At 36.5% G+C, this 19,387-nt stretch overlaps 1 protein-coding gene across 9 annotated transcripts in view; it reads right to left on the reverse strand.

The window, feature by feature from the left end:
* Nucleotides 1-19,387, reverse strand: part of USP34 (ubiquitin specific peptidase 34) — a 105,863-nt gene that overhangs the window by 14,281 nt on the left and 72,195 nt on the right. For 6 of the 9 annotated variants that reach the window (XM_027653916.1, XM_027653917.1, XM_027653921.1 and 3 more), the window contains exons 43-66: nucleotides 16,376-16,539; nucleotides 15,691-15,756; nucleotides 14,550-14,696; nucleotides 14,405-14,461; nucleotides 14,227-14,304; nucleotides 13,425-13,519; nucleotides 12,269-12,441; nucleotides 11,835-11,988; nucleotides 11,134-11,212; nucleotides 10,048-10,101; nucleotides 9,857-9,952; nucleotides 8,907-8,971; nucleotides 8,735-8,810; nucleotides 8,585-8,632; nucleotides 8,079-8,210; nucleotides 6,856-6,936; nucleotides 5,580-5,665; nucleotides 4,527-4,695; nucleotides 4,368-4,442; nucleotides 3,632-3,783; nucleotides 3,175-3,223; nucleotides 2,974-3,078; nucleotides 2,810-2,854; nucleotides 1,933-2,037 (exon numbers count right to left, since the gene is read on the reverse strand). In XM_027653916.1, coding sequence (XP_027509717.1) covers nucleotides 1,933-2,037; nucleotides 2,810-2,854; nucleotides 2,974-3,078; nucleotides 3,175-3,223; nucleotides 3,632-3,783; nucleotides 4,368-4,442; nucleotides 4,527-4,695; nucleotides 5,580-5,665; nucleotides 6,856-6,936; nucleotides 8,079-8,210; nucleotides 8,585-8,632; nucleotides 8,735-8,810; nucleotides 8,907-8,971; nucleotides 9,857-9,952; nucleotides 10,048-10,101; nucleotides 11,134-11,212; nucleotides 11,835-11,988; nucleotides 12,269-12,441; nucleotides 13,425-13,519; nucleotides 14,227-14,304; nucleotides 14,405-14,461; nucleotides 14,550-14,696; nucleotides 15,691-15,756; nucleotides 16,376-16,539 — 2,351 coding nt within the window. The remainder of the gene's footprint in view (nucleotides 1-1,932; nucleotides 2,038-2,809; nucleotides 2,855-2,973; nucleotides 3,079-3,174; nucleotides 3,224-3,631; nucleotides 3,784-4,367; nucleotides 4,443-4,526; nucleotides 4,696-5,579; nucleotides 5,666-6,855; nucleotides 6,937-8,078; nucleotides 8,211-8,584; nucleotides 8,633-8,734; nucleotides 8,811-8,906; nucleotides 8,972-9,856; nucleotides 9,953-10,047; nucleotides 10,102-11,133; nucleotides 11,213-11,834; nucleotides 11,989-12,268; nucleotides 12,442-13,424; nucleotides 13,520-14,226; nucleotides 14,305-14,404; nucleotides 14,462-14,549; nucleotides 14,697-15,690; nucleotides 15,757-16,375; nucleotides 16,540-19,387) is intronic. The other 3 variants (XM_027653922.1, XM_027653923.1, XM_027653919.1) reach the window with 1 other exon arrangement.

Below are 19,387 nucleotides of genomic sequence, written 5' to 3' on the forward strand. Positions count from 1 at the left end.
GCATATTATGAGATATTTAGGAGTTGAGATATTAAGCACTAAAACTGAACAATCTTGTCTTCATAAACAAACAAGTGGGTTTTTTTAAAATATCCAACACAAAACCTTAACACCGAATCAGTGTCTTTGTACATCGAAAGAACATAAATGGTATGCAAAGACATTCACACAGCTTCATGCTGAGGGTAACTGGGACGTTTTTTTGGTGAATTTACAGTTTCAAGGAATAAATTCATCCAGCATTTTTCCAAGGCAGTGAACAACAGCCTGTGGAGTGCTGTGTGGGATCAAAGCCCAAAGAAAAAGGAGAAAACGTGGCTTCTTGGGCCTTTCTGGTTCTGTGCAGTTGAAAATCTCTTGACATGAGGCCAGTGAATGTAATTAGTTCATTTGCTAGTTTTTATAAACTGTTTTCTTTTTACCTTGAGCCTCAGGTGCCCAAACAAGGAAAAAGGAACTCTTCCCTATCTAAGGAACCAGAGAACTGGATTGCTGAGCTGCCCCCAGTTACTCTAATCCACCTGAAGAATCAGAGCAGCTGACAGGACTAGAACTCTGCTTATAAAATTTTAATCTCAATTTAAAAATAAAACACCTGAAGAACAATCTCCCCCCTTTATTTAGAAATGACAAATGGATCTGTCAGGTTTCCTTGGCAATGGCTGGAGGTGATGTCCAAGGAAGGGACTGTCATTGCTCACTGTCTGCAGAGCTCCAGCACCTTTTAATAACTTCTGGAAACTGGAGTGGCTGCAAGAGGAGGTTCTACACCCTAAATCTGCCTGTCTGTGCATCAAGTGCTGGGTCTCTCATCCCTGCCTGCACTGTTTGTATCCCTAGACCTGTGCTGACAAGGTAAGGATAACCCTGGAAATACCAGAGCCAGAACTACTGCTGAAAGCCTGATTTTCCAAACAGAAACCTTAGAGGCCTTGCTTCCTCTGCAGGTTCAGTCTGTGCAGTGAGGATAAAGAGGGAAAATAAAATGAGGATTGCCCAAAAAATTACATCTCTAAACTCTGCAGCTGAGGGAAGTACTAAGCAAAGGGACTTTACTTCATGCCACAGCTCATGTATTGTCACAGGAAGTTTAATTAAAAAACTCTGGGAAAGATTTCCTGAGGGAAATTCATAACCTGCCACTTCCCCATCCACCAAAAGCAGCTGGATGTCATTCTGGACCTTCAGATCTGCTGTTTGAACTTTCTTTACCTGAGGAGCAGTTACAGCTCATTCATCAGATCAGTCACCTGGCAAACACTTGCTGTCCTACAACTGCTCCCAACCAGGAGGAAAATCCTCGGGAACAGCAATCCATGTTCTATCCCACAGTGGACAAGGCAGGTTTGTGTTTTACCAGAGGTCTCAATTCTGCACAGTAACAACCTCTTACAATCCCCAGCCCCACTTTTTGGAATATTCAATGTTCCAGTTTCCAGGCTGGACACACTATCCTTGGGAATAAAGACAGCAAACTGTACTGGGAACTCCAAGAGCAGGCACATGAAGTGAAAGCTTTTACTTCTTCATCTGTTGCTCAGATCAAGGAATTTATCCCTGTGCCAACCTGTGGAAAAGTCTCTTTCTCACTTTAGAAAGCAAGAATATTAAAGGAATTTGTACAGAATGGCCAAAAGAACCTCACTAACAACTGCTGAGTCTTGAAACATTTTACAGTCCTTGCAAAGGACAACTGAGAAAACTCCCTGGAACTGGCTTAGAAGCAGCATTCTAGACCCTTATTGTGAATCAGTTCATTTCTCATTAAGTGAAAATTTAAATGTCTATTGGCTGTTGCCATTTATTTAGAAGAGGAATGGTAATAAAAAATCATGGACCTATGCAGCAAGGAAATGTAAAACCTTTTCATGTATGTCAAAGAACCAACAAGAGAAAGACAATTTAGCTTCTGGTTTCTTTTACAGGTTGTACCTCCCATATCCTCTGTAGAATGTAAGAAGCAAAGGGTGGCATTCCTGGAGGTCCACCAGCAAATTCCATGAGCATGGTCAGCAATTTGAAGAAAGGATTGGCTGCCTGCAATGCGTAAAAAGAAGAATATAATTTTTGATCTGTTTTATTTTATCCACTGATTTTTTTTTTTTTGAGAGTATTTAAAAAATCCCAAGCCAAAGTCTGTAAGATTTCCATGAACTGCAGACATGAAAATTTATAATACTTTAATCCCTTACTATTTAATCTGTAAATAATCCATATATATCCATATCCACACATGGATACAGCAGAATTAAGCCCCTGGTTACAGTCAGTGCAAGGCAACATGATACAAGATTATTTTTTAAGTTTTCCAAGACTCACCCAGCTTCTAACAACCCCTGAAGAAAGGGTTTAATACTATAATTACATATTTTGCATCTGGAATCCATTTGGAACTCTCATTACTTTTCTTATTACCAGGGCAGAGATTTAGTCTGACTGAGAAATGTGTTTCCATGCACAGAACTGCAAAATATTGCCCCAAAACTTGAACAACCAGATAGCAATTACTCATCTCCACTTATTCTAAAACAAAGATTTCAATATTAGTAATTTTTTAAAAAAAATTCCTACTGGTGGACAATGTAGAAATACATTTTTTGGCTTTGAATAAAACTTTCATCTTAAGTGGCCCAGCACATTTCTGCTTTCAAAAACTTCAACCACAGTGCAGTTCCACTTCATTTAATGGCACAAAAATTTCTCTGGATCACGTTCCATGCAGGATTTTTGATTAGCAAAGGATTATTGGAGTAATTTAAACCAGCAAAATATGGAGGCAGACTATTAGACAAGAAATATGTTTACATACCTCAGGAGTCAACTTTGCTATAGATGTGAACAGCATGGACACAATCTTAAAGACAAAACAAAACTCACTTAGACTTGTGCTTATTCATTAAAATAATAAAAATTACCTCATTACATTTATTAGAGAAGATTTTCAACAAACAGGCACGAGTCCCTTGTACTCACATGTTCTGCAAGTCGGTTGTTGTACCGGCACAGACTGAAAATGAGGTTGCAGGTTTGCCTGATGTTGATCCCATCACGGATATGTTGGAATAAAAAAGGGAAACCCTGCAACAGGTAATCAGGTATTACTACACTGCCTACAATTATATATGCACAGAGAGGTTTGTTTAAGGCTTATACAGTCATTCTTAAATTACTGACCTTTCCCCCTGTCAATGCTGCCATGTCATTTTGGGACAAAGTCAAATGCCTAAAATAAAGAAAATTATCATTTTAATTCAGTGATGAATCGGTAAAGTTAAAGAGACATCCAGGACTGAGTGTTTATATTCTTCAGGGTCACAACATACAAGAGACAATAAAGGTATTGATGTAAAAAAGAACAAAAAAATATGTATTTTTTTACTTAGACCAGATAAAAAAAGAAATCCAAATGTGGGCAATTGAATGTTTTTACATATTTAACCCAAGTCTTTTACTCCATCAACAACGACAAAACCTTTACCTTTTAAATGGTTAAAAATATAATGGGCTTAAATACAAGCTCATTTATGCTGTTAAAATAGCCCACAATAAACCCCCAAACAGACCCATAACATCTTTAATTCCTCTCTGAACCAGCTTAGGTCAGAATTTACTTTGGTTTTTCAGCTCTTGCCTTTCTGAGCGAGACTGTTCAACCAGGAGAGCAATCAGGGCAATCATCTTCTCAAGTGCAGCAGGCCTGTATTTCTCTTCTGCCAAAGAAAGTATATCTTCCTCTTCCTCCTCTTCCTCCCCTTCTTCCTCAGAAAGTACTTCAACCTGTGGCTGAAGGGAAAAAAAAAAAAGGCAACTTCACTGTGGATATTTTCAGCCTTTATTTAAAGAGCCTTTGCACTGATCCTGCTCTTTTATTCCAAGAACTTAATAAACTTGCAGGAATCAAACCAGGTAAATATCAATTGATTTTCATATTGAAACATTCATTTTGCAGAAGCTAAATTGTATTTAGAAAGCAAAAGATGGGTTGGCTGAAGATATGGTGGCTTATTTAAGAAAGGTGGCTTATTAAGAAAAAGCAAGTAAGTTTAATAACCTAAGTTGTACAATAGGAGCAAGCAATCATTAACAGCATTACCATTAATAGCATGGTAAGGACAACTTTGATTGCTTCTACTTAATATCTATTTCTATACTAAACAAAACCAGCCAATTCAACATCTTTTTTTAAAATATTATATCACTTAAAACACTGAAAAAATGGTATAATTTATGTAATTGAAGCATTGTGTAATTGTAATTGCAGTAATTTTAATTTAACAGCTGAAAGACGGTTCAAGAGACAGAGCACTAATGATCACACATAAAACATGAAAAACTGGTGCTTCTTATACAAGATATTCCAAACTCACATTTTCAGGTCCTTTAGTTCCCATGTAGAAATGGACCATTGTGGATATGGCTTGGAGTGAAAGCAGGAACTGGCTCTGAAACACACGGGTATGGAATCACTGGATAATCCAGACGTGCACAAACAGAACTAATTCCTCGAGACCCAGGGATATACTCACTTCCTCTTCCCCCATTTTGGCAAATTCATAAAGGAAGGCAAAATATTCCGTGAGGTGTTTGCTGTGGGGCTTCACCCCGTGTTCCATGATGGACAGGAGGGTCTTCACGAAGCGCGTGACGCACGAGCGGCTGCCGATGTCCTCCACGGGGCCGTCCATGTCATCGGAACTGCAACCAAACCAAGCCCAGCTCAGGCATTTCATGGATATATACATGAAGCTTAAAGTCATCCTGAACCAGTTCAAAAAAATAAATTCACTAAAAATCCTCTGTTTTCTACTCTGCCCCTTTCTCCTCTGCCAGGTAAGAAGCCCACGTGTCATTCATCTGCTCCTGGCTGGATCTTATCACTGAACAAAACAAGTCACAGAGGCTGTTCAAGTAAGGCTTCCAGAGAAAATTAAATCCTATCTTTTGTCACAAAAACTGAGTTTTGATATGGCAGCACAGTTATTACAGTTATTACTGCCATTTTCACTCAGGGGAAAAAAAGTTATCACAATCACAAGCTCAACACAAGAGTAAAAGAAAAACCATTTTCTTCTTCTTCTCATTATGTATCAAAAAGTGTTTGAGTATTTCATAATGGGAGATAAAGTGACAGTTTTCTTGGAAGTAAGCAGAACCAAATAGAATCCAAGAGGGTTCTTCCTGCTTTTTGACAAAAACTGTGATTTACTTATAGGACTTGCCTCTCTTCTCCAACCTTCTTTGACTGGATGTGTTAAAATTTAAGTTAAAATTTGCACCTCTGGGCCCCCAGATCCAATTTCCAGTAGGATTCTCATGTCTGAGCAGTGAGATTTACACTTGCAGGGTACTAATGACAGGGAAAATACAGACCCTACAGAAAATCTACTCTAAGAGAATAAATATTCCAAACAATGTCTCTTTAGACAGTTGCTTTTGCAACCCTGATAGTACTCTTAAATAAATCAGAGCAGTTTGGGCAGAATAATAAAGTACAATTAAATTAGCATCATGACTATTCTGAGTAATTCATTAATAAGTAATGCATGGATAATTAGAAGTTTCCAGGTATTTTGTTTTACCAGTCTTCCATTCCTGGCTGGAGATAAAGGTGTGCATGGACTGGCCTCAGCCTCTGGATCACGTGGATACACAAACGCTGGAACATCTGCAAACGGAGAAGGGAATGAACTCCACATGTTCATTCCTTTGCACACATGTGAAGATGTGTTTTCTAAGTAAAGAATATTCTGTCTCCAAGTCCCACTTCCAGCTCTTCACAGGTTCAAAGACTCAAAGGTAAAGCTGAGACCCCACAGTTCATTTTTCTCATATTTTAACAGATCAGTCAAACTCGTTTTTTATAAAGTGATCCCACAGAGGAACCTAAAACCAGCTTTTAATATTGGTGTGCACTGTACACTCCTGAAACACCACTTTACACCACTGCTCATAAATATTGTTTTCTTCTTCTATCTCTATTTTCTGAAAGGTTTTGATATTTTTGGCAAGATTTTTTTTTTAATTTTCCCTCAGGCTTGTAAGAATTTATGTGGAAAGTTGAAGGAAATTCCTTTTTAATCTGTAAAACATTCACAAGGATTCAAACTTTGCCTAAAGACTTTGCATAGAGTTTTCTCCTGAAATATATTCCTTTACTGATGTGTTACATATGGAACTATGTATGGTTCCATATGGAAACATCACTTTAATAATCAGCAATTCAACTGAGGGATTCAGGTGAGATGAAGTAAATGCTGCAGGTTTTACCTTAATAATTTGCAAAGAAAGCAGACTTGTAAGTATTACTATTAATTGTTGTGTTTGTGAGTGTCTAAATGCTACTAATACAGCTGGGTTTTTTTTTCAATTTTAAGTATATCCAGAAAAAGGTATTAACAAAACTTTGTGGCATAATATTATAAATTTAACACAAAAACCTACTACAGAAGTTTAGAATAAGAACTTTGAGGAGCAGAGTGAATGTACATGGTCTATTCTTTATTTTCTGAATGTGTATCTTGATGAATTATTGCTGAACTCATTCAGAAACAAACATTTTTAATGTAAAGTGTTCAAATTTGTGGAGATCGTGAGGGAGTTGTAGAAACCTTGATTTGCATCTCTGGTGACATTTGTGGTCCTGACTGTGCAGCCACAGCACCACCTTAATATCCATGTTGTTCCAAGCAACAATAACACTCCCATGGCCAAACACATTCCCTAAATCACACTCAAGGATGGAAAAGAACCGGACAATTATGGTATTAAATCAAACTTTCAGAACCATTATGTGCCCTCAGAATTGTCCCTTTCTGTTCATGGCTCACCTGACCTGGAAAGAACATTTTTTCTTACCTGCCTCACAATCTGATTGGGACACTTTATTAGAATCTGCATTGGCCACCAATCATCATCAGCCATACGATCCAAAAACCACTGCAGAAGATACATACTGTGTTAGTTTTGTTCCCACCTTGCTCTAGTCCAAATCTTCTGTTTGCATGATATTAAAGTCTGAAGAGAAATCGATGTTACTATTATTAAGGAATAGGTAAATTCTAATCCAAGGGAAATCTAAATGGCTTCTGTGCACGAAGGAATAAAAAAACGAAGATCAAGAGCAATAAACATCAATATAAATTTCTATGCAGTATCTTCTTAGCCCTGTGTTCTGCATGCCATTAATTATCTGGAAGAACACACTTATCCTGAAAAGTGATGCCAACACAATAAAAACGATGCTTCCAATAAAGCATAAGCTGATGGATCTTGTGGAATTGTGATAGGATTACACAGTAGTTTCTGAATTAGATCCCTTTTGCATTTATTTTAACATGTGGAAAAGCCTCCCTGTCTCCAGAGACCCAAAAGTTACGAAAAACTAAGAGGGAATGACTCATTCAGAGTTACACTCAGCAATAACAGAGCTGAGTCTTCTGACTCACAGGGTTGTGGTTTAGTCACAAGGAGAGACAGTTTAAAATAAAGAATTAATGTTCTTACTTTTGTTTTAATTGCACCTGAGTATTCTTTACCATAGTAAAATATCTTTACTCAGATATCTCAGGACTGCACCACACTGAGGCTACTGCACCACCCAAATGCTCAATGTTCCACAACAATTTAGCAACCTAGAACTTTTAATAGAATATAATACTTATAATAGAATGATAATTTTAATTCCTTTCTACTGAATAAGGTCTAATGCAAGACACAGTATGTGCTGGGCTGCTTGTACATTTAAACTATCACAGCAAGTACCACAAACTTTTCTTCAGAATCTCAGAATTTCTTTCACCAACACGGGAATTCTTTGCCTGCCTGTGATTTCATTTAAACATATCTTAATTACACAAATCACTATGCAAAAATCAATCAAATAATGACATTGTGACACTGTCTCTTTTATTCCGGTGACAAAATGATTTTGCCCTGTGGTCTCAACAAAGGTTTCTGTAAATAGAAGTTAAGTCATTCCCCAGAATCTGCAGGAATCAGAGAGGATGAATTTCATCTCATAGTGCACAAATACACCACATACAGCAGTTCATAGTCCAAAATATTCCAGGGATACGAACCTCCAGGAAAGTTAAACAATATATAGAAAGTTGGTTTGTACTTTGCTGAGTTCCTAAGTCACTTACTTCACAAGCTGCCTGACTGTTATTAAACTGTTTTGTTAACAGTTCAATCCACTGAAGCATTGTGGGCTGCAAAAAGAAATACAGAAAAAACTATAACTTCAAAGAATACATTTAAACTTCATCTTTAAACATTTCTAAATGGTTAAGGCAGAACACCAAATCTTAAGAATAGAGTTATAAACAATAAGTGTTTTATAAATTAGTAATGCATTGCATCTACAGAAAAATACATACATTTTTACACATACATTTTATTCCATTGTGCAGTGCTTATTATAAATGTGTTAAATGACATTAATGACTCTTTAAATATTCATTTGCATTGTCTGTGCTACTTGTGACAGCTCAATAATCACACTTCTAAAATGAAAAGTACAGAAATACTTTTCACTCTCTATTCATGCAGCTACTTAATAAGAATTTACAAGTAAATAAAATACCTTTTCCTTTGAATGAATAAATGTCTCTAGTACAAAGGAAGTGCTTAACTGGAAAAAAAAATTGCACCATTAATTTAGAATGCAGGAATTAAAAGGCAAACAAGGGAAAGGTTAATAATATATAAGATGCTATAGTTTGGAAATCCTTACCTTTGCTGTCATCAGAGAAACCGCTTTTGGATCTGGTAGTGTGCTTGGGATGCTACTACACAACTGCCACATAAACCTAGAGTCAGTAATTTGATTTGTTAATTAAAATAAATAATGAAAATCTGCAAGAAGAAAAGAAGCATTAATATTACATTTTTAAAGAAAAACTTACCCAAAATATGTATGCTCAAAAATGTTCTTGTCTTGAAGAAACTGCATGTTATCATGCCATATCCACTGAAGAAAAAATGCTAACATCAGATACAAGAAAGCAGTTTATTTCACTACTTAAGTATGATTTTAAGGCTATTTAAATCCTTGCCATGGTTTAAAAAAAAAAATCAACTTTTTTTTTTTGCTTGTGAAAAATTAGTTTTGGAAACATTTTCTTTATTTTAAAAGTTCAGCACAAAGTTGTTTTATTCACCCTATGGTGAATATTAGTTTTGCCTGTCATATGACTGCAGAGCAGAGCTTCAAAGCTTCTCCTCTTGCTGTGACCTCATTTTTACAACTTTATTCAGACTTTGAGGCTGAAATTTGGAGAACTGGTCCAAGGTGTTGAAAAAGAATCACAGTTCAACCACAAGTGAAGTCGAACCCAAAGCTTGATGAGCTCTGTGCCTTTCCAATAAACTCCTGAAGAGTAAGATTTGACTCTCCCTCATTAACCAGAACAGGATTTCATGTTCCCATTCCTCCCTCCAAAGTGATTTTTGTGACCAAATCTGTTCACAGTGCTTTTCACATAAAAACAGTTTAAAAGTTCAACTCTGATAAAATCTATTAATATTTTTAAGACCGAGAAGGATAAAAAAAGTACCATGTGATTTGCTGGCCAGGAATGAAGAGTCTTTTTAAGTTAGGAACCTGAAATGTGGCAGATGCTAAAGCAATACTTTTGGCCAGGGGGAGCAGGGATACTTTTTATCCAATATTTAGGATAAAATGAGAAAAAACCTAAATGATAATTTCTTTCCTATCCCATGGCATTGTCCTAAGGAAGACAGTGAAAAGACTGTCATCTTAGAGATTTACATTGTTTTTGCTTTCCCATATTTATTCAGCTTTCTCATGTGTTTGGGATTTTCAAATTGGGTGTTAAAACAAATCAACTTGTACCTCCAGCAATTCTGATGAAACATCAAATTTGTAGTCTCTGCCATTTTCCTCCTCTGGCTCCATCCGTTTATAAAACAGCATGTAAGCACTGTGTGTCTTGGAGAGAAAAACATCTCTATCATTTTTGCTTTGAGAGATAAATCAGGAGATCAGAAATACAAGCACATGACAAGTGTTTGGAAGAGAAATACCTTTTCAAAGGAGAAGTCCATAAATTTATCAGTAACTGAATCGTAAGTTTTTGTCTGTCAAAAAGAAAGTAAAACCATTAATTATAAGGGCTTTTTAATTGTGATAAATGTGAACTATTTAATGACATTTGCAGAGAGGCTACTGACAATTTCTTTCTTTCTCAAAGGAGTCTTGTTTCTTTTTTCCTTCTCCAGTGGCCTATCCTGATTTTCCAAAGCTGTTCTGCAATGCTGTGACCTACATCCCAAGCAATTTCCTGTCTCATCCATCTCCCTGACACCTCTTCTTCCTAGGCACCTAAAGGTATTTTAACCTTTTACCAAACTAAATAACTTTTTGATTTATTTCTGCATATTGCCTTGGTCAGACAAGAAGTTTTCTTATGCACAGAACTGTGTTAGTAAGATACTGTGTTATTGATTACGTAATTTCTATCATGATATACAGGTATAAATAATGATCAATTCAAGTATAACCTGAGAACAGTTGAGTGTTACACAGTTATTGGTATTAATACTGTGTAAAAATATTCCAACTGATGTGACAGAGGGCATAGACAAAGATCCAAAAGCCCTGTTTTTCCACACCAGGCATAAGCTTGAAGTAATTATTCCTTCCATCCATGGTCTGAGCAAAGCAGCCATCCAAGTAAAGGATTCCTAAATTAGCTGCATACTCACTTTTTTATAACTAAATAAATAGTATGATAAAACCCAGATATAGTAAAGAAATACCTCTTAAATGGAGAGACTTCACTAATTAACTTTGTTTCATTAGTAATATTTATACTACTGTGTATTATAAGTACTATTATATGCACTGTATATTATATGTACTATATGTACTATGAAATACATGTTTTATTAGTAATACTTATACTACTTATAGCAGTACCACTAATATACTAATTAATACTAATATAGTAATACTATACTACTGTAATACTATTACTTATACAGTAGTATATATTTTCCTTTCAACCCCCATAAAAATACCTGGATCGTGACAGATTGGAATAGATATTTTAAAGAGTTGAACATGATAAAAATTCAAGTCATAACTTTATAATACATAAAATAACTTACAGTCATTTCTCCACCAAAACATTCTGAAGCAAGCTGGGCAGAATCAAAGGGTTTGACTTCAGCATCATTGAAAAGGTACCTGTGAAACAGGGAGCTTTGAAACAACTGCTGCTCATCTTTGAGGGCAAATAAAGCCTCAGGAGCTCTTCGAGTGATTCCTTGAAGTTTCCCATTAATGCCTAATGTCTTGTTGCAATCACAGCAAATGAAAAACTGAGCCCAAAAGTGATTTCTTTCCAATAAGATGAGAGAAAGTGGTAAAATATTCCTGCTATTCTAGAGAACAGGAATAGAGGAAATCTTGTCTCCTGTTCCAGGGCCTCAGTGAGCAATGGAAATATCACATCCAGAAATTATAAGCAGAGGGTGTTCCCTGGAAGACCCTCCTCCTTTCTATGCCCATGTCTCTTCCCTTTCCTGAATTCTACATTCCTAAATGTAGCTGGATCCAAGCAGATTTTATGAAGGACAATCTATGAAATCTTCCTGTTCCTTTGTCCTGGAATGGATTAAAATCTAGGCCCCTCAGGAAGCAGGCCCTGGCTGTGATGTGAGGCCACCCCTGTGTCCAAGTCACTCCACAACTATCCCACCTCCAGCAAATAATCTGTATGGTAATAAACTAATACACTTACACCCATCAAACGAGCTTTAGTTGTTTTAAAATGAGAAATCACAAAATGCTGGTTTGCAGAGCTCACCATTTGTTGTTTTTGTAGGCGTGGGGATTGACTATATCCCTGATAAAGCTGTAGTAGTGCCCCCCATCTGCTGTTCCTGTGTGAACTGTGACACCAATCAGATCATACTCATAACTTTCAGTTTCTTTCAAATATCCACCATCTTCCTTAAAACCTGAAACAATTCAACACAATATTTAAGCAGTTACTTCCTGAACACTCCAATATTAGCAACAAACTGCATGTAACTATTTGCAATTTCTCTCGTATTTTAAAAACAAATTCAAATTGAACAGTAAACGAAACCAAAAATAATTGGCCATTTTTTTATATGAAATACAACGTGTGACTTTGGGAATATTGATTTGATCTCCTTAAAAAGAAAATCACTGTTTGTTTCTGTTTCACAGAAAGTGATACAGAGATAAAAGAAACAAAGGTTGTTGAATCCATACCTTCCTTTCTGTCATTTTTTCCCATGAGGAAATCTTCAGTGTAAGGAGTCATATCCAAACGTAAAGGGAATGAAAAGTGTGTGTTGACTTTCTCCTTCATCATGGTCACCATATTAAATGTATATCTCATGGTGTTGAAGCTTAAGATACGAGGTAGTTTCTTAAAACATGCCCTGAAGGATCAGAAATAATCAGGATTTACAAAAGCTTAGTGGGGCGAATTGGATTTTCACAGAGATTTTAAACATTTATTTCAACTATAATATTGGAGATCTGCTGCTAAATAAATAAATAAAAATGTGTCACATAAATGTAAAATTCAGCTCTCACAATGCCCTGGAGCAGGGCAGACTAACTGGCAGCAGAAAGGTCAAATTTAGCTCATTGAAAAATTCAATTTAGGATCTCACTGTACTTTGGAAGAGACGTCAAATTTACTTATATGGCATGAACAGCAATTTTCTAAAATGAGCCATGAATGAATTTAACAATGAAATCCCCTCACTGCAGGGAGGTACTGTCTTCTAAAATAAAAGTTTCAAAGCAGAATATCTCTTGTATTAAATCTCATAAGCTTTACAATAATGATTTTCAACTGACTCTTTCACCCATGTAATTTAACAAAAACCTATGAGCTTTTCCAGCTTCTAAAGAAGAAATTTGTTAGTTTCTTCAGACAACATAAAATTTTAATTTACTTTCTCTTTATCAGCAGACACAGAAACATTTTTAAAGTTAATTTTAATTAAGCAACTTGAGGTGATGTATAAAACCCAAGCAATTATCCTGCATAATGAGCAACCCAAGTAATGAACAACCTCTGAAAGAATTTAATATTTTAAAACCAGAAGAACTAATGTTTCAAAAAGGTAGTAATTACTACTTTTTTTTTTTTTTTAATTAAAAACGGTCATGAACATTTTCCTGCCTAGGTGTAATCTTTTGCTAAGATACCTTAGATTCTTTCTTTTGGAATTTGATCTCCTGGTTCTGTTCTGATTTGCACAGGGATCACAGGGATCTACTGTGTAGGACTACACAGTAGAAAATGAAAGAGCAGCCCCGTTTCTCCTTAAGGATTACTCTTATTCCAATAGTAATTTCAGTAATTCACTAAGAAGATCCCTTAGGAATGTTAATTTATTTTTAATCATACCTTTTTTCAGCCCTCACTTTCTTGCCACAGTGAGAACACGTGTACATGTTGTCACCTTCTAAAGTATCCTTAATAGTTACTTCATCAAGAGATTCCTAAATATAATAAAAAAAAAAAAGGAGTTTACATTCATTTTGGATCTTTATATCTCTGGTCTGCTTTCCAAGCCCCTCCCTTTCAATCTCAAAGTAAGTTTAATTAACATTTCCATTTGGTCAAAGGCACCAAAAGGTTTGCAAAATAGAGCACAACCCTGAACTAAGAGAAGAGTTTGACAGGAAAACCACTTCCTAACCCACACACAAAATTAAGGAACCAATTCAGACAAATGGTACTCAGTATTCCAAGCTGTCTCAAAGAGTTCAAGCCCTTTAAATTCAAATTCCAAGCGTGGGGATTAATGGTTATTTAAAAAGTTTGAAAATGTAGAATTATGCTGGTGTAAGCTTTAAATTTACTTAATAAGCAACTGTGCTGCTATATGTTGAATCTTTTGACATTTATAGTTCTCACATAAAAATGGCCACATTTTAAAACACAGAAATAAGTAGTTTAAAACACAGAAATGAGTAGTGATTATTGACTGTAACACAATCGTTAGTCAAAGCCAAATGGGCCCAGCTGAGAGCACGTTGCATTGAAACCAAATTACCTCATAATATCAACCTAGAAACAAGTCAAAATTGGAGAGCAGACACAGAAAGCATCAAGATATTCAACAGTGTGTGGGGCAGTGTTTAGGCTTGACATTCATAATTTATGGTTGTGATCTATGGACACATCTCAGCCTGGCATTACTCACATAAATATTCTTCATATCTGCCACCTGGCACCTTACAGTGTAGAACTCCTCAGCTGTCTGACTGACATGCTCACAGTCCTAAATCACAGCAGTGGAAGAGAAAAGCAATGAAATAACTGTTTGGACAAGTTAGGAAAAAATAGTCTTTAAAAGCTAAGGCCAGAGAAGGAACACTTACCAAAGAAACAACATTGTTTGTGATAACACCTCCAAACAAACTTTTCACTGTATTTTTCTGTGAATGAATTAATAAATTCTGTCAAGGAATTTTGAGCAAATCTATAAGTTTTCAAGCTCCCTTTTGCTCCCTCTTAATAACTCACCAGTTCTGGAGACATTTCTTCTATTTTTGTGATCAGGTCAGTGAAGAATTCAGTCATATCCTTCTGCTCCCCAGTGTTCAGGGGCTGCTTATCCATGGTATAGGTTTTACAGAAAGGCCTTGGGTTGTACGCCTTACATTCACTTTCCTTGAGGTAAAAGATATCAAGCAAAACCAAATCAACACAAATCCTTTTTATTTGAAGTTACACAGATATATCTGTTTAGGAAAGAACATATTTTATACACAATATCTCCACATGCTTATTAACACAGTTGTTTAAGTGCTAAATGCTCCCATGAAATGCAAACCAATTTTTAACTGACTGATGATTATTCTTATATTATTAAAATATCATTGGGAGAAAAGTGTTAAATAACACTTAATAAATATAAAAATGAATCATTAAAATAAAACTCCTTGACTGAAGATGTGACACATTCAGTTGCTGCAGATCTCTTCAGATACAAAATAGGAGCAATATCAGCTTGTATTTATGTATTTCTGGACACTGCTGACTTAAATCTTGCCAAGGGTTCAATCCTCATTCAGACTCCTCTATGTTACCAGCTAGTTCCCAACTGGATGTGTTTAGCCAGGGAAAAGAATTTGCAGTATAAAGCAATTCTTTAGAATCCCTTTTCCACTGCCTTGCACACTGGGAATGCACAACAATTTACAGCACAAGGAACTTTGTGGCAAACAATACATACAGACTTTTAAGGATGTGTAGCAAGGCAGTACTTCCTGCAAATACTGCCTGGTTTGGAATAGTCTTTCTTCAAGATGTAAAGAATAGTAAATCTCTGGATGATTTATGTACCTATATTATTTTCTGCTTTTGTAAATACCTGGATTTAATTTTTTCTATGATTTATGGCAGGCATTTCATGTCAAAATTCCTTTCCCCTAACTTGTCTTCAAAGTGGTTATGAATTTCTTACGCAAAAGCCACTGTCAAGACACTCAGTTCTCCTCAGTTGTCTTTTTTTCATTATTTCAGACTTGTTTCACTATTTTTCCAGCAGTGAACACCTGTGAACTGCCTTTATTATGTTTGATTCTGGAATCCCAAATTTTAGCTGCTTTTTAATGCTTCATTTCAACAGAATAATCTTTCAAATACCCTCTTTCATACCTACCATTAAGTATGTAAACATTTTCTGGAGTTCTAGGAGAGTGGTCTTGTGTTTCATATCTTCTGAATACTGAAAGAAATGAATAAAAGAAGACTTTATCTTTTTGCTTATAACTTTCCAAAACCAGACATTAAAAAGATGTAACAACCAAATAAAAACCCCAACCACTTTATTATGGCCAATTAAGAAAAATGATTGTGTACAAGAACACGGAGTCTACTATTTTAAACTTATATTTTTTAGACTTATTTTTAAGTCTAAAATGAAAACCTAATTAAACCTAATATTTCTCACATATATGTGAGAGACCAAAATGAAGCTTTCTCTTTACAAGAAATAACAAAGTAATAATACTGTATTTCTAGAAGTTAACCAATGTATAGTAATTTACAGGACCTGCTGTACTTCTGGTGGCACAAGATACATATTCTAGGAATTTATAAACATGTAAGAAGAATGACATTTGTTCTAAGAAAATGACAAACTGGGAGTTGAGAAACAACAGCCAATCCACACGAACCCAAACTGGAATGGATCCAGATGAGAGCAACAGAAAAATGAGTTTGAGAACATGTTTTATTTCAATGCCACCTTAAGAAAATATCACGTTACAACCATATTCAAGAGAAAACCTCTTCACTTTAGACACCATCCATCCACCCAAGGAACACAGGAGCCCCACAGGTACCTTTGCAGTGAAAATTGCTTGTCTGGCCTCTGGAATCATGTAGAGCTGCTGGATGGTGGAGGCCAAGTAACACGTTGCTCCAAGATTAGTTAAACCCACAAACCGACACTCGGCACGAACGTCATCGTGTGGCCAATAATCCCATTTGTAGGGGGCATGGGAAGCTGGAACAACACAAGCAGGAAAACAAAATCAATTCCAAGTGCAATTTACACAAATGTAAATGCAATTTTATGAAAGCTTTCTGTTCACACAAATAAAAATGTCTGGTTCTGCACTGTACATTTACAGGCACGAGCCAGACCGTGCCTGATCTTCAGGAAAATGCACTGTAGGAACTTCAGGAAAATCACTTTCTGCTGGAAGGATCTGCAGTGTTTTCCAAAGCACATCAAGAAGTGAATCAGATTGAAAAGGACATTTGCTTTTCCTGTAAGTGTTCTATTCCTCTGTATTTCCTACCAGGCACAGCAATGCATTCCTTACACAGGAAGGCACCAGACAAGCTCGGCAGGTCTGACAGACTCTGTTAATAAGCCAAGAAACCAGAAAATGGGAATGTTCTCATCTGCCAGTCAAGAAGATGGGAACCAGACTAGACAAACCATTTGTAAGTGATTAGTGCTGCTCCCAGACACTGTCAGGTTTCTCCTTCCAGCATCCCACACAGGAGAATGGAGGGGGGAATTAATTGTTTGAGCTGCAGAGGCAACTCATGACACAAGCACTAAATGAGAGGAACCAACCCAGTGTCCAAAGGAATTCACTGGAGTTTATCTTCCTTAGTATGCCACAAGTTGGACACAAAAGCTTGCAATGCTCTAGAGTTTTGCTATTCATCCCCAAAGACACCATTCTCCATAAACAGTGTGTCTCACAAATAATTCAGTACCTCTACTGAAGTGCACGTTCAGATAGAGAAAAAAAGATTTCCAAAAAAGCAGACTGCATTTATGGTACAATCCATAAAAGCTGTGTGGGTTCAAGATTGAAATTTTAAATCCTTAATTATTCTGTCACAGATTAAAGGCTCCTTAAGGATTCTTCTCAATTCATACCACCAGAGAGAAATTCAGGAAACTCTTCGGCATCCTCTGAGCAGAGATCCTCACTCCTGCAGAGACCAGACCCACAAGATGTGCTGTTGCACAACAAATAATAGTTGTGCTCTTCATTTTGGCATTGGCATCAAAGCAACCATTAACCCTGAAGCTTCAAGGAGGGAAGGAAAGAGTTTTAATTCTCCTGTTTCAACAAATCTCAGCAGTGTGACCTCAGGTTACCTGCTTCCACGGGCTGGTTGGCCAGTTAGAACAAAGCTCCCCTCCGTGTTTAACCTCTTGAAGAAGGTCATTAGCAAGGCAGAATAACACAAGATTCCCTCCCTGAACTGCAATCCCTAAATTACAACATCCTAATTCACCCTTTCTGATGTGAGGGCTCAGCCTCCATCATTCTGCTCAGAGCTCATCAAGTTGTAAGTGCAGAAAAATCACTTGAGTTCTTTGTACTTTGTGAGAACAGCTGGGAGCATCTTCCACCTCCTTCAATCCAGCAAACAGCATCCAGAAATTTGACATGGAATTTCTCAGGAAGATCCTGTTTTCTCCACCCTGGCATTTTTTAAAGTGACTGCCTTCATTTGCATAATAGAAGTTTTCCTCCTTCCATATGGATCTTAACTAGAAAGGTAAATTTGAGGCTCATTTCTGTCTATCTTCTTTATTCCTCGCTGTTGTTATAGAAACCAGCCTTTTCTCAGGAAGAGACGGGGAAACTTGAAACCAAACTTGCAATATTCATGTTCTATTTTAAGCAAAGTAAAGCTGATTCTTTCCTCTTCGAATGACTGTGATTTTTCTCTCTATTCCACCTTGTGACGATGCTTTTGCTCCAACCATAACACACCACACAGGATCTTAAGTTTCCCGGGAATCAAAGCAGCTGCTTCTTGTTTCCCTCCTTTGACCTGAATGGTTTTATTAGTCTTTAAAGAAAGTGAAACTCCAAACCACTGCAAGAAATTTTATGAACAACTGAGGGGACTAAATCCAATCCTCAGTAATATCAGAGCCTGCATGAACTCCCAGTTAATAAAGTATGTTAAAACCGAAGACAGGGTGGAAATTTATAATATTTTCTTTAATGTTTCTCCTAAGGAGAATGGAGAGACAGGTCTAAGACTAAGATTTTTAGAGACTAGGATTACAGAGATAAGCAAAATGGAAAAATCCAGTTTTAAGACTCTTTGGATCACAGCAATGGAATAACAAGCCTTTAAAGAAATGAGGTATGACAAGTGCTGTGTTGGTTCCTCATCACAAAGAGAGAAGAACTCTCTGCCAGTTGTAATAAAATTAACATCCCTGCAATGAGATATTCTGGATATGGAGCAGGAGCACAGAGCAGATGGTTCTGGGGAACTCAGGAAGGAGCAAACAATCTAGAGAAGAGATTAGGAAGAAGGTAACAACTGTGGTAAATGTTAAAGAAAACTTCACCACTGAGGAATTAGTGGGATTTGGAGGAAAATACTAATTGTAAAAAATGAATGACTGCACTGGAGAGATACAACAACCTCAGATAATGTGCCCACAGCAAACAGAAATATCCAGGATTTTCATTAAATATATTCTTCATAATATTTCCTCATCTACCAGTCAAGAAGATGGGAACCAGACTAGACAAACCATTTGTAAGTGATTAGTGCTGCTCACTAAGTGTCCTGTGACACTTTGGAAGGTCCCAGGCATTTGAGAACAGAACATAAAACATTATTAAGATCAAATTTACCTTTTGCTTCCCATATGTAAGGCACTAAATCAATTCCACAGATCCATTACAAATCCTCAGGTTACAAGAATTTAACCTAGGCATGTGAAAGGAAACCTGGCAAGCTAAAAACTCACCATGAGAATTTGAAAATCAAAGATAAAATACTAAATAACTTCAGATTTTGGTCATTTCCATGTTATACATGGAATTGTGGTTCCAAAGACACAGGAAGCATGG

Source organism: Corapipo altera, unplaced genomic scaffold, assembly GCF_003945725.1.
Source record: "Corapipo altera isolate COAL_440 unplaced genomic scaffold, ASM394572v1 70, whole genome shotgun sequence".
Taxonomy (NCBI): domain Eukaryota; kingdom Metazoa; phylum Chordata; class Aves; order Passeriformes; family Pipridae; genus Corapipo; species Corapipo altera.